Source organism: Fistularia commersonii, chromosome 13 (assembly GCF_037954325.1).
Source record: "Fistularia commersonii isolate RoL2024-O1a breed Wild chromosome 13, RoL_Fcom_v1.0, whole genome shotgun sequence".
NCBI classification, from domain to species: domain Eukaryota; kingdom Metazoa; phylum Chordata; class Actinopteri; order Syngnathiformes; family Fistulariidae; genus Fistularia; species Fistularia commersonii.
The window spans coordinates 4,474,214-4,492,990 of NC_141296.1; the positions used below are offsets into that span (position 1 = coordinate 4,474,214).

General features: G+C 41.3%; 1 protein-coding gene across 11 annotated transcripts; it reads right to left on the minus strand.

The window, feature by feature from the left end:
• Positions 1-121: 121 nt before the first annotated feature.
• On the minus strand, positions 122-18,708 carry LOC147227662 (catenin delta-1-like). Of its 11 annotated transcripts, none has more exons than XM_086157762.1 (22): positions 18,559-18,694; positions 13,727-13,877; positions 12,499-12,662; positions 9,949-10,017; positions 9,726-9,845; positions 9,287-9,552; positions 8,126-8,407; positions 7,754-7,994; positions 7,433-7,655; positions 5,995-6,187; positions 5,780-5,897; positions 5,524-5,680; positions 5,334-5,351; positions 4,970-5,035; positions 4,597-4,724; positions 4,302-4,452; positions 3,988-4,180; positions 3,618-3,820; positions 3,193-3,234; positions 3,035-3,102; positions 2,724-2,825; positions 122-1,818 (listed from the first exon to the last, which is right to left on the minus strand). In XM_086157762.1, exons 3-21 carry the CDS (start codon positions 12,655-12,657, stop codon positions 2,766-2,768), a joined length of 2,757 nt encoding a protein of 918 aa, XP_086013888.1. In that variant the 5' UTR covers positions 12,658-12,662; positions 13,727-13,877; positions 18,559-18,694; the 3' UTR covers positions 122-1,818; positions 2,724-2,765. The 11 variants fall into 11 exon arrangements, with proteins under 11 accessions (XP_086013888.1, XP_086013898.1, XP_086013887.1 ...); XM_086157772.1 differs by lacking the exon at positions 18,559-18,694 and adding an exon at positions 18,391-18,511 and having other exon boundaries at positions 2,771-2,825; XM_086157761.1 differs by lacking the exon at positions 18,559-18,694 and adding an exon at positions 18,391-18,511.
• Positions 18,709-18,777: the final 69 nt, after the last annotated feature.

The following is an 18,777-nucleotide window of genomic DNA, read 5'->3' on the forward strand; positions in this document are numbered from 1 at the left end:
TTTGCTGTTCGCCTTAAGAGCAAGGGGATGACATTACAAAAAGGGACTCTTTAATTAGACATGTTCATCCACGTTATACTGCAGTTGTTCCTCACCTCGATGCATCAATCACACACTCAAGTATTGTCTAAGAAAAGATCTTTATTTATAAAAACAGTATTACCAGTTACATACTTTACTGAAAAAAACTGCTCAGAGCCAAGGCAGGTATGAATGGTCATTTTACATGAATAGGCAACATTACAAATATACTATGTGTAGAGAGATGGAAAAAAAAAAAAAAAAAAAAAAGGTCTCTTGGCAGGCATGAAAACAATTGAGTGGTAAAACAGTTAAACAATTCTCTTACCATCCATCCCAACACACACTCCCCAAACAGAGGGTAAGAGACAAACTCAACACAAAGCGGAAACAGTACAAGGAAACAAGAAAATACAGCACAGACCAAATTGTGCTTTTGTCCTCCCAAGATAAATATTGATTGCTCCTGAACTTAAGTCCCATCTAAGTCCAGAATGTGTATTTTTTTGAGAGGAGGAGGGAAAAAACAAAGGAAAAGAAAAAAAAAAAAGGCAGGGGATGCACTTATTTGGGGGGAGTCCCTGCTTTGTATTTGTCACTCTCTCCGTGTCTGTGGTGTTATTATCTAACAGTAGAATTCGAATGGATATAACAGTGATGTAGTGGTTCGTGTGCAGAGTTCAACTTCAAATGACCCAACTTTCATATGTTCTACTGGAATGGTGGTCTCATGCCAGACAGAAAAAAGATTTAAAACAAGTAACAGAGCAGCGGAAAACATTATTCCCCCCCCCCACACACTTGAGGAGAAAAAAAAAGTTAATACAAATCGAGGCAGTTGGTACATTAAAAACAAACAAAATTAGTGTCACAAAGGGACAGCGCGAGATTAAAAATAAGACAATTTGAGCAAACAAAATGAAAATGTGGTTTTTTTATGATTCTGGTATGCGCGCACACACGCTCACACACACACACCAATACACATTGAAACAAAAAAGGTCCATAGGCTTTTCCTCACATGTACACACACACACACACACACACACTCTTGCTCTCAAATATACACACGGTTGCCCTTTTCTTGTGTTCATCTGCACCTGTCCAAACTGAGGGATATCACTCTAGACAGGGAAATAACTCCCATACAAATAACATTCTCAATCTACAAGACGGCGGTGGCCATCCCGTCTACCTGGCCCTCTTGACCTCCCAAAAGGGTATAATTTAAATTAATAACCCAGAACTAAATGCAGTCATCCCAGTTTATTTTTTTATATACAGCATATACCTACACAGAAGTCTACGTACAAATTCCTGGTTACGATGCAGGTATTGGCAGCCATGTAACAGTTTAACAAAATATTGCTAACAGCAAATAAAAAAAAAAAAAAAAACGATTAAAAGAAATTCTAACAAGCTGGATGAGAACACCAGGAATACATGATTGTCGACAAGGGTGATTGCCTTTACGGGAGAATTATAATTTAACTGAATATATTCCATTTTGCTACAATAACGTTAAAAAAAAAAAAAAAAAAAAAAAAAAGAAGGAAAAACGAGGAGGTGTGAACATATCGGAACGTGCGTTGCGGAGCTTTTCGTCTCCTTCAACACAACTGCTTTCTTTGGATGCCAACCCTCATCTGCCTGGAGATGGAGAGGTGGAAGGATACGGGGCGGCGGGTCAAAGGGGACAAACAGAGGGAGAGAGTCTGTGCATCGGGATCCTCTCTCCTCAGTAGCAGTGGTAGGGCAAGGATGGCCCCGTCTGGGTGATGCACACTATCAGTTTTTCTAGAGGAAGGAAGATTAATTGCTGATTAATAATCTAAAAAGAACAAAAAAAAAAAAAAAAAAAAAAAAGGAAATTCACCACAATGTTGATAATTAACAAAATAATCCTTTGAAATAATGCAGCTTCCTCCAGAACTTTCACTGCTAGTTTAACAGAAGGCATTTCTTTAAAAAAAAAAAAAACTGCTTTTTTGGCATTTTCTCCACAAGCAAACTGGGTTTTGAGGTCAGACGTAACAGAGAACGCTGCAAACTTCTTGTGACCCAATTCAAGACCAAAAGAAATCTAGTCAGCATTTCAGCTTTTTTGTTTCAACGCTTAGTCATTTTAATAACATAATTCTGACTTTTTTTTGACCAGAAAAAGCCCTATTCTTGCAAGAATTTTAAGAGTGCCCTTTTAATATTTATGTTGCCATTTTTCATCAGCTGAAGAACAACGTGTTCTTCCTTTTTCTTACAGCATATGATACAGACAAAAACAAGTGTAAAAAATTGAGATCTGAATCAATGCCAATTGTGTGCTTTCCTAATTAAAACCTAGTCACTTCATCTTAAAAAGATTATTAAAAAAAAAAAAAAAAAAAAATCACAATCCGAAAAGACTCCTCAAACTTAACCTATGAAATAAAATGTCCTTTTTTTTTTTCTTTGATATCTTCTTAGGCTTGTGACAACACTACTGCATAAACTGTGTACTGTTCATCTCCACACTAACAGGCTAACACAATGCACAATGAGCCCCTTGCAGCATTTTCATACTACAACAGGGGGTTTGTACATACAAATAGAGGAACAGCGGACTGAAAATCTTCTGTACACAGTAAAAGACAAAGACCGGGTTTCTCCAAGGGAGACGAAGGAAAAAAAAAGTCCATGCAGGACAAGAGGTGAGTCGGACATACCATGCTCTTACATGCAGAGGGGGGTAGAGGGGAGGGGGAGGGCTAACCATCGTAGGAGTCCAACAGGGGCAGGGAGCCCTTTCTTCCCCCATACACCCCTCGCTGAGAGACAACCAGAGAGAGAAAGAGAAAGGAGGTAAGAACTTGTGAGTTCGAGAAAAGAAAAACTGTGAGGTATTGAGAGGTTTGACTGTTGCCGACGGAAGCGTCTTAGTGAGGAATTCTTAACGGAAAAGCGGGTAATATGTGTGTTAGTGTTGTTAGATAAGCAATTCCACATGGTGATGACTTGGAACAAGTCATAACGGTACCGGTAAAGTGTCTGTGGTCTCATCCAGAGTGTGTCTCCTCTCCCTCTGGTCCAGTGTAGTGTAAGCCTCTAAGACAGAATGCAAGAATGAGATAAATGACCTTCATCATCATCAGCTTGATTAATTGTAAATTACATATTACGGTGATTTGCACTAACCAGGGCCAAGGTCATTTAGTGGAATCATGTCTCTCTTTTCCCCTGAAATGGAGGAAAAACAATACAAATGAAATTGTAACATTGAGCCATTTACCGGCAAAAATGAATGCCGATGACAGAAAAAGAGCTTCAGTTTAAAAGATCATCATGAATGGAGATATCAAGAGCGGGAGTGCCTTCTCTAATAGGATTAAGATGCTTGTGAGCTGTGATAAACACGAATAAATCTGCAAACGTCATGAGAGTAGTGTGCGCTCGAGCACGACGTCTGAGTTTGCTCAACAGCGCATACCTGTATTTTCAAAACAATCCTACACTATTTTCTTGTTTCAAAACTCTATTCATAGGTTTTCAGTGGACTTTGTTAAATCATTCAGGCGAAAATAGCAGTAGCGTGTGAGATGGCGTCTGCTTATCACACAGACCTCTCTCCAGCAGCGGCGTGGTGCTGTCTTCATAGGTGCCATTGGTGCGGTTACTCGGGCCGTTGGTAGCGTTGGGGTTCAGGTTGACCGTGAAGTCGGTCTTTTTCCAGCCGTCTTTTTCCAGAGGCCGACGCAGCTCCTTGTGGGCCCACACAAGCTGCAGTACCTGGCCGGCGCCTCGCACCTCGCGGTCAGAGCGTTTCCTATTAAACACATACGCGTTCCCGTGCGTGAGGATTTGCTTTGAATCTGACCACGGTCGTTAACTCATGAGCACAAAACGGAGATGTGTCACATAACATTTGGGAGATGTAGAAAGGTAATCAGGGGAACAAAAAATCCGAACATGTCATTTACAGAACATACTTACCCATCTTTGTTAATAAGCACCAGTCTCTCAATACCCTGCGATGCTCTGAGGGTCTTTGCTGCCTCTAGACTGTTGCCTAGCACCTCTGCCAGTGTGCTCAGCACAGACACCACCGTCTCCTCGGATAGAACTCGCCCAGACTGGCTCTGGCCTCCGGGGAGGTTGGCCACAAGGTGAGGCACAGCATGCAAGCCTACAGAAACAAACAGTTTTGTGTGATGATAGAAAAAAAAAAAAAACGGGCTTCAAACACGCAAGGATCCGACTGCTGCCTTTTGATTATTGATCACTGTCACATTTCCAAACAATCTTACCGAGTAGTTCACAGTTGCGGTTGTCGATGGCGAGGTTCCTCAAGGCTCCGGACATTGCCCGAACCACGCGGTCATTACCGTGAGCTAGCAGCTCTGCCATCATCGGGAGACCCTTCTCCAGACGCACGGTTGCCCGGATGTAACGACCATACTAAAGAACGTGCAAACCGGGAAGGAATTTTTAATTACATATATGTTAAAGAGACTAATTCATTTTACAAAGCAACGGACTTCTGCAATTCTACTATTTTGTATGCCTGTTTTAAAAAGGAATTTCACAAAGAGCAGTACTTACCGTCCATCGGCCAGCACACAGGTTCTGGATGGCACCGGCTGCAGCCTCCAGCACAGAGGGGTTCTTGCTCTCTCTGAGGAGCGATGTGTAAACACGAACCACCTCCGGTTGGAACAACAGCTCGTAGCCTGAGATCAGCAGCGGGGAAGTAATTTAGATTTAGCGATTCAGGCAGATATCGGACACAGACTCAGCCAAACATAGCCACCAGGAGAGGTTATTCTTTCCTCAAACTAAACCAAATCCTAAAAAGGATACGCTGAGTTTAGAATGCAGATGAAATGGACTTAAACTACATGTCAATAGTTTGAACTATTTGTTCAGAGGTGGGTGGGGGGAAAAAAAAGAACCAAATAAAATGTGGAAAAATCACCTCTGGCAGGCGTTGTCCTCTTTGGAATGTCTACTTGGTCTGCAGTGCCATCATCATCTTTCTTACCTGCACACAAAAAAACAAAGACAAAAAAAGAAAATACTGAATTCAAGAATTAAGGAAAAGTAAAGTTGGCAGCATTTAGTCTTCTATTTTTTATAAAACGGTCGTATAAAAACACAGCCATGCAGACAGTGAGATGAACACCGGGACCATGCAGTGTTTGTTTAGCAGCAGGTGACCATGCCTGTGTACTGGAAAGTGACTTTGAATGTTAGACATCTCTGAATATTGTTCTGTGTTAGTACTGTATGAGTATAGTCGATAGTTTAGAAGTACACAAGAACTCCAAGGACATTCTTACCTTTGGAAAACCACTCATCTAAAAAAAGGGGGGGATTGAAGCAGGGAGGGAGGGAGGACAGAGGAAGGAGAGAAAGGAGGAACAGGAAACAGTGGTAGAAAGTGAAAAACAGGTGATTCTGCCACCAAGAGGCCCAAACCCATCAGCCATTTTTCAAAAACGTCATAACTGCGCCCAGCGCGGCACTTACCTTTGCCTTTTCGCGAGCCGAAGCATCCACCTTTGTTAGTGCTGGTTGCAGGTGCCTGGTTGAGGGATACCGTCTCTGCGTATCGCTCACAGCCCGGGATTTCACGATGAACGTGATAGGACAAATTCCTCAGGAGGCAGACGCAGTTCTCTACTAACTGCGGGAAGGGATGAAAGAAGTGACAGGATTAACTGATTGAGACAAAAAAAAAAAGAAAGAATCAAACACTTTAGTAGACAAGTAAGCAATGACTTACTTTATTATCCACATGTTTGCGGTTGATCTGGGATTGGACGATGTACATGAGTGAATCCACCAATCCTGTGCACTCCCTCAGCTTCCGCCTGGCCTCACTGCGCTCTGAACTAATGTTCCTGTTTCAGACAAGGGAAATACAAACAGGTCATTTATTTGTTTCAAAAACAGTTTGCACCACGCTTGAGTTTTTCCTGCCACTGCTCAGCATTTTACCTAAGGCAGCCAGCAGTGTTGGTCAAGGCAGTCTCCCACTCCAGATGGCGGGGCTTGCAGCTCTCCTCCCCTCCATTGCTCCCTCTCTCCCACCCCGAGTGGGGCACAATCACCTCATCAGCCAGTGCGTGTAGTGCGTGATCCACTATCTCCATCTTTACTGAATCGTGGGATGACAGGTTCCACAAGGTGCCTGTGTATTGAATAAAAAAAAAAAAAAAATTCAATAAGTCTTGCAGAATTGCTCAGAACAGTTACGTCATATTAACAATAGCAAAAAGATATTTCAAGTGATCAAAATTGGCATTAAGTTCTATACATATGAAAATGCATTTTTAAACTTTACTGAACATGACTAGCATCCATGGCTACTGACAGAGGTATTGTCTTAAATAAATATGGATTTGAAGATAGATTGAAACTGTTGTGTTGATTTGAGGACACATTTATGGGAATATTGAAAAATTGAAAAAAGAAAGAGGAGTTAATGTATTTATGGTGACCAAACCAGACATTTCTAGTTTTTGCACTTGAATTTATGGAATTTTGACAAGTTGAACATTAATAGATACATTGCTTATCCCTTTAGAGAACTTTAACTGAGAACTAATCACTGTTTTCCAGACATTAAGAAATTTGTGCTGTGATTCCGTAGAGATCAATGCAGTTTACCGGCATTTTGGAAATGTAATTCGGTATGACAAGTGACTGCGTGAATATTGTTAATTTCCCTTTTTCACACCTATAATGCTATTCATTTTAGGTTGGTTGCAGCTCACACTGTCCTATACGAAGCATACTAACATTAAAACGAGGACCAGTGATTAAATGCCATACATATGTTGGGCAGAAGAATGAGGATGGGAAAAATCAGGATATCAGGGATCACAGACCAACCACAGTAAATTGCAATTGCTTTAGTAACTAATGAAGACAGAAAGTCTACAGTCACAATTAATGTACTTCACCTAAAATAAAAATACAAAATAAGAAAAATGTAAATTGCAAGTTGAGAAAGAACTATTTTGATGCTTTGCTTTATTTTTATTACTGATAACAAAACAGTCTACTGTCCTTGATTAAAATTCAAGCAGGGGTTTTTAGAAGAGGAGCCAACAATCACCAAAACTTATTGATGAATATTTCTCCTTGGGTTTTTTACCATCGTAAATAGAATGGTTTATTCATGTACCAATTTTCAAAAAAAATGTTTTATCAGTTTACAATTTCTTATTTTAATCACTGTCTCAAGCTGAGTAAAGTCCGTTTTTTTGTTGTTTTTTTTTTGGTTTAAAGTATTTTAAAATCTTGAGCCTGCTGGATTTGGGGCTGAGTGCCAAATGCTCTGATGATATGCAACGGTTTTTAAAATCCGGTGTCAAGAATTGCTGCAAGAGCACTGCAGATAGTTACACCATCAGTGACCAAACGCTGATACCTGTAATGGTGTCCGTGAGATCCTGGTCATGAGTCTTCCTCAACAATCTGATTAAAGCAGGTACTCCATCGCAGTTCTTCATGGCAATCTTATTGTCTGGGTCACGTCCATATGAAATATTCTTGAGTGCGCCACAGGCAGAGTGGTGCACATCCTTGCTGGGGTGGTCCAGTAGTGACACCAAGGCTGGGATACCCTTCAGGCGACGAACTTCTGACTTGACCTGGACAACCATATAGTTCATTAAAACCCATCATTAAGGATGTGTCACTGTTAAAAAAAAAAAAAAGGGGGGGGGGGGGTCTGCGATCATCCCTTTACCTTGTCATTTTTGAAAGTGAGATGCTGAAGGAAGGCGGCAGCGTTTGTCTTGACGGGATCCAAACGGTAGTTTAACATGGCGATCACCTCCGGCAGTTCTGGCTGTCTCCATGAAGAAGGTGGAGCTTTCCTCAGTGTGCTGTCGAGTGAAGCCATGCTACCTCGCTCCATTGTCATCGGAACAGCCCAGGCATAGGGATCAACCCCTCCCATATCCCCATCCAACGTGTCCTCACAGCTCCTGCATGTGGCACAAGTTGATATTTGGTGAATGTATGATTAAGTTTTAGGAATTTACTTTGTTCGTACCACTAGATACATACAGACATTCTCTCAATGAAAACTAGCATTGCAGCGCCTATGATTCTTTACCTTAAGCGTCTCCTGTCCATTCCTCCGGGGCCGTGTCCCAGCCGTGGCATGGTGCCATAGCCTCCAGGGTGCATGGGTGGAGGCCCCATGCCGTAGTCATCATATCCCACACTCCGCTGGTCGTCCTCGAGGCCGTAGTGGCCGTGGCCGTATCGCATCTCCATTGCTGAGCCCATGGCCCTCATTCCCCTGCCCACTTGGGGCTGTGCTGCATAAGGGTCGAGCTGCTGACGGCTTGGGGCCCGGTAACCAGAATCCAGAGTCCTATAGCCGTCAACTGGCCTGCAGTGTAAAGAAATTTGATAAGAGAATATGGAATCTGGAGTGGAACCCATTTAAAACGAACAACGCTGTATGTTCGATAACAAAAAAAAGCAGAGTGGAGGAAAACCAAGTTCAGATACTACCAGAAAACCCTTAAATTTATGTTGTTGAAAAGCTTTTGTGGAGCCATTGGTTTCCGTTCATTTTTTGTGAAAATTCAACACTATGCACGTGTCAAGCTTTACAGGGATGTAACCTCTTCAGGTGACTAAGACCTTTTGCATTTGGTATGCAATTACAAAGTGTGGCAACCAGGAAGTAATAGAACATGTTTCCACACTCAAGAAATGTAATAAACAATAAATCCCTCATTTCAAGGCCATACTTTAGGGTCCTCCAATCCAGTATTTTGATTTGAACATGCAGTTTCCCTATTTTTTAGAGTACAAACATTCATACTGTCAGACATACTCCTGTCTAATCAAAAGGGGTAGAACCATCTTTTGATTTTTTTGCTATTGAACAAGTGCAGGCAACGCAGGTAAGCCATTATAATTTCTTTCCCATGACAATCGGCTAATTTTTAGCTCACTGTTAATGGGGCTGTTTTATTTTGCTTTTGTAATAAAGCCCTGGCTTTTGTGTGGTATAATTTAACCCTCCAGTCCAGTAAAAGCAAGCAACAAACACGTAGTCCTCAAATGTGTGGCAACAACATTTTCTATCATTTGTAGAGAGTATAACAGACATCTATTAACCTAGTACCATGCCGAATGTGTGGGTGTCTCACTTTTGTCCATGTAAAATATGGATAAAAATGAAAAATAAAATTCAAATTGATGTGGAAACCAAAAACCGCAAAATAAAACGTGTCATTCTGTGCACAAGGTCTCGTACCTGTAGCGATCATCCATATGTGAGCCCCTGCTTAAACTAGTGTACGCCTCGGATGGCGGGCCTCCACGGTAGTCATCAAAACCCCCCACAGGGCCGTAGTGGTAGTTTCTCGGAACTGTGGCTGTAGGATAGTCTCCTCCACCTCCAACCTGTCTGTATGGACGGTCCAGTGTTGCGCTGTAGCCGCCCATTCCAGGCACAGACATGCCCCCGTCAATCGACATTGAGTCAGTGGGGAGGACTGTGCGTGATATTGGTTTCCTCATCTAGAAGAGGTTGGGAACAGTGTAGAAAGGTAGGTTTTAGTAAAGGCAATCAAATGAAGTTTGCTGGATTTGATACCTTCTCCTGCTCTAATCCTAACCAAGAAGTAAGGATGTCGGTCACTGACTTGAGAACTCTGGAGATACTCTCTTGACATGCATGTCTTATCAGTTACCCCATTGTCTGGCCGCCGTAGAGTTCCTTCTTCAGAGAAGACAGAATGTCCTTCTTGTGAGTCATCCTCTGGTGTGTAGCTCTCATCTAGAGCACTGTGTGCAGGGTCCACCATCCTGTACTGTATCACAAACATCCCGCTTTAAAATATATAATCACTTACAGATAGTATGCAAATGATAGGGGGTGAACTCATATTCACATGGAAATTGAGCTTCACATACTTGTGTGCCGTTTAAGTAGGGGTCTGTCAGTTTCAGTCGTTCTATATCTGCATCCCCTAGACGCCCGTTCTGGGATATGAGAAAGACGACACGCACAGGGTTTAAATCCGTGACATGCAGTTATTTTACTGAGACAACAAACCAAAAGATACTGAAGAATGGTTTCCTATGAACTCTTTTCTTATAACCATGTAAGATGGGGGGGGGGGCTTTAGGAATGTAGCTGTTTATCTCCGCTCTCTACCATCTAATTCTGTTATATAATCACACTGTAGAAGATGCACTTCACTACCCCTGAGCAAACCTCAGTTTTTATGCAGCAGAACAGCCTCAGTCACTGTGTCAACGACAGCCTCAAGCTGAATCACATGAATACAACACATAACTAGGCTCATTAAAAAAAAAAAAAAAAAACATGAAGTCTTCCACTCAGGGTTTTTGTCTGTCAGCACCACTGACCACAATACTAACTCCACATCTGTACTGATCCTACCACTATTTTGCAGTAGCATGCCATTTTGTTGTTTGTATTGTAACAGAAAGGAGGCCTGGTTGTTATTGAATACAATGGAAAGTGCAGATTGCTGAAGGACTAACTTCCTCTATAAGCTTTCCCTTCCTATAAACAATTCCAAATAATTGTCCTTGTTCAGCCTCTAATCAAATGTTTTATATTATAGTGAGAAGTATGTCCAGATAGCATTATCCCCTCTCTCTAAACTCTCAAATTCCATACGGTAATCAAACATGCCCTTTCCAGACTCCAGACAAAACAATCAATGTCAGCAAGCCCTACGAGAAGACAAACAATAAACACAGATATTAGGTTACGCTATAAAGAGACAAAGGAATGGTTAATTTTTATCCCCGATTGCAGAACAGGTTGACATTTTGTGGCCGAAAGGCATGAGGATGCAAGTTCTGGTATAGTAACCTAAGCAAAGTTTACCACTCACTGATAGTCAGGGTGATTTGCAAAGACTAAATTATGTGAAAATACAACCACTGAAGGACTACTGTTACATCAAACATCCAAGGTAAGAAAGAAAAACATCACTATAACGGTCTGAGGTCTCTCTAGTAAAGCAAGCACTTTTCTTCAAAATTAAAAATTAATCACAGCAACAAATCTCTCACAAATAGAAGCTGGTCTATCGAGACAAAGCAACTCTGAAAACGATTACCTTCGGTTAAGAGAAAATACAAGGATATAGTAAAATTTTGAAAATTCCAGTTTCACAGCAGGACCTTGGGTGGAAAAACAGATGGAACCCTATACTGGCGACTGCAAGGTATGAAAAAAAAAAAAAATCACTTTCAGCCCTCATAAAAGACATGGACTGAAAATCAAAATTTTACTGCAACTCGTAAAAAAACACGATAGGAGTCATGCATATTTATCATTCATTTGCTGTAGCCTGAGCTCCATCAAAGGGACCCTTTGAGATTGGGGCGCCAACCACAGTGCTTATTCGTACAAATCAATGACATTACATAGAAATTCCATATTATGACAATTTACAACCTACAAGTTTAGCACTGGAAAATATATTCTTTTACATGTCCTCTGAATACATTTCAGTACACATTTTATTCTTAACCAGTAATAAAGGAAAACAATATTGGTGAAACAAATTAATAAAATTCGATTACGGGTAGACATTGATGGATCCAAAATGAAAATGAAATGATAATATCTATTTTAAAGCCACTTGTTGATCTGCAACATTATACACCGTTAGAAATACCCATGCAAAGATAGTAAAGGATGTGATTAAACCAGACTAAAAACTTACCAAATGAACGTCACTGTAACGAATAATAAAAAAAAAAAAAATCTTGAAAAAGTCATGAAAAAAAAAATTATTTTGGATGTTAGGTGGGAGCTTACAAAAATGCATTTGCATGCAAACAATAGTGATGATGCTTGAAAGTACTTGATACATCATGAGCATGAAAAAAAACAAAATTCGTTATCCAAGCAAAGCCATTCAAAAACACATACATGTATGCATGCTTTGCGCACTTGAAACACAGACGAAAGTATTCCATAGCATGCTGGAACAGAAAATAACTGAGATTCCAGAACAGGGGTTGACGAAAGCCGCATTCATGTGACAAGAGTGCAACCCAAGGCATGACAACAGAGGCATGCTGACATTGTGATGATGGATGTTTGAGGCATGTAAGTGTGTCTTGACAGGCGCCAATAAGTTTGCAGATCGCTCTGAAAGATAAATGAACTGGAGATGCATTTCTTCAGGAAATGATGCGCACAAGCACACACGAGCGGGTGGAGAGGAGGGAGGTCGGAGGCAGAGGCAGATATTACTGATGGACAAATGGATATCAGAGGAAGAAACCAATGCGTGATTTCGCTCCGAATATATGGACTGATGTCGATGATAGTCAAGATGAAGATCCAATGAAGTTGGATGATCACATTAGTGGTATGATGTTTAGGTGAAAGATGGAGCGTTAACAGCGCTCTTGATTGGGATGTTAATATTCAGTGGGGTGGGGGGTGGGGGGGGCAATGGGGCAGGTTACCTGTGTGTGAGGGAGGGGACGACCCAGCGCAGAAGGGCTGGTGGCTGGGAGACCCACTCTCCTCCTCTCCTCCTCCAGTGCCCGTGTCAGCTGTTCAAACTGCACCTCTTGCTCCCTTACTGACTCCAAGAGAGCCGCTGCACTCTCACACTGCTCCATACACACTATACAGCCCCAAGGGGAGAGAAGGGGCATTACATCCATATGGGCTTGCACTGTACAGTACTAATGAAAACAAACATGGCTCTTCAGATAAAATATCGCTTAAGATAGAGGATGCAGGGTGTTTGAGTTGGACACTCAATACAAAGGGTAGGTATATCTGTTCTCCGCAGTTATTTATAACAGCAACGAGTTTAGTGACGACTGTAAAGCAAACTGAAATTCATTCCAAAACACATTGTCCTTAAAAACAGTATAATCCCCATCGCTTTGAAATGACTTTCTTATTGCTCCAATTCATCAATGCATTGCAAAGACCAATGATCAATGCTATAGATGGCTAATCTCATGACTGGGAGTCATTCTGGACTGGGATGACAGTTTAAGAAATCTAACTCACAATTCCTACAGCCTTGAAAATTAAAAAAAAAGAAGAAAGAAACAGCTTCTGGGTAGCTTCTGATTATCCCAAATGACATTTTGTTGCCACCTAAATTATATAGGATAGCCATGTCTTAGCTTTTAATCAAGCCTCAACCATATCTTACCGGTTTAGAATGGTTTGGCTGTTCACACTAATGAATTCTCCTCTTGGATTCTGTTCATGCTAAAGCTTTGAAAGTTAGTCATTTGGATATATTTTCCAAAGGGTACAGCTTGATTTAAAGAAGTGAATAAGCACCTAGCTATGAATCCTTGCCTGTACCCACCTATTCAATGTGTAAAGGAATTTGTAGTAGATGTGGAACACAGATCAAGCTAACAGGCAAAATCAGGGTTAGCTAAATATAATACACATCAGGCTCATATAAATGTTTCAAGACAAAATCCCTAACCCAGTAAAATCACTTTGTGTCTAGATTAAAACTATCTATTGCATTGAACTGTGAATTTCATTTTGTATTCCTGTGATGACACATCTGAGAAAAAATTTAAAAGTGGTTGTTCGGACATGTCGGAGGCTTAGCACCATGACACATCTTACCACTGGATTTGACACTTCTTTTAATGATTTAAGAGTACATTGCAGAACACTTCCAAAGGCAGATAATACAGAAATACACACCTTCACCTGTTAGCGTGGTTTGGAAGAAGAGGTGAGAGATCACGCCAAGGTCAGAGGTCAAGCTCTAGTTGATCATGGATATAGGACACTGAACCACCAAACCCAGAAAAATGATGAGCAACAAAGGCGAGGCAAGGACCTTAGACAGAGACTGAAGGAAAGGAAGAGATTTTTAAGTGAAAAGCTCAGAAAAAAAGCAATACTCTGGAAAAAAAAGCTGTATACGACTGTCAGTGGGGATAGGATGGATCTTTACATATAAAACAGCAAAACATGGCAACTTACATACACCAACCCCAACATCCTACATTCATCTGCATTTAGATAGCAGATTGTAGGTTGAAGATAATCCTCTATTGATCCCCATAGGGGAAATAGCAAGGAAAATATCCAACCTAAAGCCATTTCTGGGCCAGAGAACATTTATTTTCAGACTGACAAGCAATACTGTAATTACAGTAACCATGTGTGTTTGTTCATTATCTACAATTACACATAACCAGTTGACTGTGGAGAAGCACTCGGTTGTTTGGTTGTTCCCCTTATGTACCACAGGATAATATTTGCAGAAATAGGAGACAGCTATATTGCTTGCTCATTCTTTTGAGGGTTTGGGTCAGGGAGTTATGACATTTTAATCTTCATAATGACTCTGATAAAAAATTTAATTGAGATTACAGTGTCAGGATATGTTTTAAAACTAAAAACATTAATCCGTCAGACAGATGTTTTTTTTTTTTTTGTATTATCCCTGTCTTCTCTTCTTCCTCTCTGTAGTTTATCTTGCTCTGCCAGTCACATACTCCTAATTTTCACTCACCTAAGGGAACAACCTGTCCCTTTGTTGTTATCTTGGCTTAGCCCTGAGAGAAAGACATTGTTGTATCAAAGCCCAACAAGTGGGGACTAATATTCTCTTATCTGTGAATACACCCTCACTAGCAGCAGCTCGGCTCTCGGTCAGCCTTGGCGTGAAAGGTGTATAAACTCAGCACATGCACGCACGCACGCACATACACCAGCACACACGCACACCTCTGCATGACTGGTTGGACTAGTTAGTGGGGGCGGTGCAAAATTTCAGTTACTGATTGACTCTCCCTTGAAGCAGAGACGACATTTGAGTATAATGATTCAGATCCCAACAGGTTTTGAAAAAAAACAAGACTTGATCTTCACACTGGAAGTTTGAGTGTTTGAGAAAAGGGGATGTAAGTAGAAAAGGCTAATCAGAGAACAGGGTGGCTGAATCCAATGACAAAAGGAAATGTGAACCCAAAACCACATTTGCATGCTGTTGAGGGTTGAGGATGACCATAAAGGAGACAAAATGCCACACACACGCAGACACACACGCAGAGACACACGCAGAGACACACGCAGAGACACACGCAGAGACACACACGCACACACAGAAGTGCTGTAACCTCCCACCTGTAGAACAGATGCCTATATATGGTCACAGTCAGGACAGGGTTGTTATAATATCCCATGGGCAGAAAAAGGCAGATAAAAAAGGTGGCAAACAAATACAAACAGATAGACAGAGGAGAGAAAAGGAAAAACAAAGGCTTTCAGGACCAAAAGAGGAAGATAAGGCAAGAGGAGCTGAATTTGAGACAGAAAAAGGGCTAATCTTGCATTCCTAACATGTCGTCTGCAAATTCAGCACAGCCCAACCATTCACTGCCTCTGAAGTGGGATTGTTTACCACACTGAAAATGTCTAAGGCAAATTTACTGGTCAAAATCCTGTGTCAACTTTCCAAATAGTAAAACTCTCACTGCGTCACTATACATCATCTATAATAAGAAGAAGCAAGTAATCATTAACATGCAACATGCTATCATTTTTCACTAATGAGCATATCTGTCATTCACACAAGAAGAATGATAAACTGTGACTGATATTTCTTGGCAAGTGCACTTGGGAATGCAACTGCGTAGTTCAGCCACAGCCAGGGGAGGGAATTTGCAGCTGTCAGTCCGGGAGGTTGGTTGAACAATGAGAAGTTTGTGCAACTCGGAGAGATGAGTCCAAGTGTGAAAATAGTTTCAGATTGAGGGCTACATCCATATTTGAGTGTTTGACTTCTGCCCTCCTAACATCTCCTCCTTTCACAGCTGTTAGTACTGGCCTTTAAGGTCAGTGGTGAGTTTCGCTGAACAAAGAAAACAATCACCGCTATCCCACTGCCACTCCCCTCCTTTTCCACCTCTACCCACTTCCTGAGAAACAGGATGTTATGAATTCAACTTCAGAGAAGAGAAAAAGAATGCGAGAACAACAGTGAATTGCCAAGAACCATTTTTTCTTCAACAGAGTAGCACATCAGAGACTACAGCAAATAAGCGTAAATGTACCACATACATTGTGGTATGACTCACTTCTCCTAATGGTAACTAGGTAAAACTCAAGTGAGTTATCTATCGGACTACAAAACACTTCCCATCATCAAACTGTTCTGTTTGCTGTTCTGCTTTTACAATATTTCAGAGTAGCCCTTGCTGCTAGTAGATCAGTGCTTTTATAATCTTCAGATGGTTCATTTTGATCAGTGGATTAAGACAAGAGTAAAATGTTCAAATCTTTTAACTGAGAAAAAATATCATTTTGAGGGCAGTCCATTTTGAAAACTGTTGCTTTTTTTTGAAAAAGAAATTTAACTGTAATGTATTTCACATTATACAAGTCAAATACATATCTAACAAGATTTTTAGAAAATATGTTAGCGATTTTCTCTACTTTGCTATTCACATAAAATAATCAATTGTATTTTTTGTTTTAAGCAAGAGATAAATGCTGAAAGGATGAATGGAAGGTTAAATATGGTGCGAAACTTAAATTTTCTTCAAATTCTTTCTTTGGTACGCGACCGCTTTGCATTCTCAGAAACCCCTTCAGAATCCTTTAGGAATAAGCCAACAAAAGGGTTATGTATAGAGCCATGTTCTCCTCTTTCCAAACATGTATGCAATATAGGTCAAAATGTCAACAGCACTTACACACTCCTCTAACATGAGATCAGGCCTTGACACGCCACGAGTCACACAGTTTCTTCTGAATCTGGATCATCAACCCACATGACTCACTCACCCCTGTCAGAAGACATCTGTGAGCATGCACACATGAAACCAACAGTGCAGGCTTTGTCAGCTTAACGAGACTCTGGTTAATGCAATGACCAACGTAAACTGCAGTGACTATCATTGAAAAAAAGGATCCATTGTCTGAATGTACATCTGTTATCTTTCTGTTACCTGACGCTTGGTAAGAGGTCAGTTTTGACGGCACGGGTGCTAGTTTAGGATGAGTGAGGCTTCTAATTGGATTGAAGCTTTGGCCCCATAATCCATTTACCTCCCAACAAACACGCATGACATTAACGTGCATGCACAGACGTAGACACACATACACACCACAGGCCACGGTGGATTAACCGGCACACCTTGAGACAGAAGTCCCAAAGGTAGGCATGGGTAGAATCAACAGTTCATCAATGATCTGCCCACGAGTAGTCTTGGAAGTTTTACGAGCCTTGGCAAAATCAAACCACACACATTTTGCCAAACAAATTAAGGTCATTGTGAAGCAATTTCTGTCTGGATGGAATTCAGATTTGCAGGGACAATGACAAGATAAGTTGTAGTGCATTCATGGTGACAGCTATCTCTGCCCTGGTATTTAGCTATCAAACATGTTCACACAAGACCCACCTAACAGGTTCATAAACTCAGACCTGGTACCCCAGTGTGTTTGACAGAATAAGACTAGACAAACCACTGACTGTTAAAAAAAGAAAAACACAATTGACAAAACAACACACAGGCACACAGTTTAATAAAGAAAGTCATTTCGGAAATTAAATCCACTTCTCTATTCTGTCTGGTAAACCACAAAAAACCCAGACACAGTCAAAAATACACAACAAATGAGACGGGAATCACAAACCAGATATCTCATTCCGCTATCAGAGTTCTCATTTCCCTTTAAAAAAATACATTTTTATCTGGCTGCGAGCAGTATTTTTGTCCCCATCCTCAGTTGGTTTACAATCGCACGGTAGACTGTCAGTTCGGAACATTAGCTAAACAGAAACGGTCAACACAGGAGGTCGATTTGGGTTGATTCTTACAAACAAAGACCCATGCATTTGAGCATCGACGTACTTGGTGTTTTGGTCAACGCAACAACCGACACAAACGACAATGTAAGATATAAAGTCATTCGAGCTGACTAGAAACTCACTCTGCACCCGCATGACCTGGTTTGTCTGTCCTGCTACGTTAGCATCACAATAACCCATATAGCCGAATGAGAGCGGCGGTGCCAACGAGGCTAGCGTTAGCATAGCAAACACAGATTAGCCACGGGAGCAGAAGTTGTGTTGCGCTAAGCGCTCGTTTGGGACAATTTACTCGGTATTATCGCTTGTTATCATAACATTAATACGCGGGGCATTGTTTTCTAGCGTCGGTTACTAGAGTGAGCACGATAGAAAAAAAGCAGTCGCGACGAGAACTTTGTAATAGCTAGCCTCGGTGAGCCGTTGGTGTTCTACCGCTGATGTGACCACTCCTTTGCCAACGCTGCAGTGCAGCTACCACTACCTGTAGAAAACCAAATTATGTTCACCATCTGGTACCGTTTCGGATTTAACTCACCGGTTCGTCGGAAGGCTGACCCGGCCCCTTCCAGAATTCTCCGTTTTTGTAGTGTTTTTACCCTCTTTTACCCGTCCTTCCCTGGCTTCTGGGTCAAGCTTGTTAACGACGAAGCGACATCATCGAGTTTTCTATCAAAGAGAGGGCGGGATCAACAAGCGGGCTTACCGTAAAGACGGCGCACTCAAATTCCTCTTCATTTACAGGTGTTCTCCTCAAGTTATCGGAACGGCTAGCGAAGCGGGCCTGACACGACTAACCCTGCTGTATAAGTCGAAGATAGAAAACTGTCCCTCTGGTCGGGAGGTTATTTAACAGTGGTAACAAAAAAAAGGCGAATTTCTCCGCCTCCTTCTCTCTCCTCCCATTTATTTCCGTCTGTGTCGC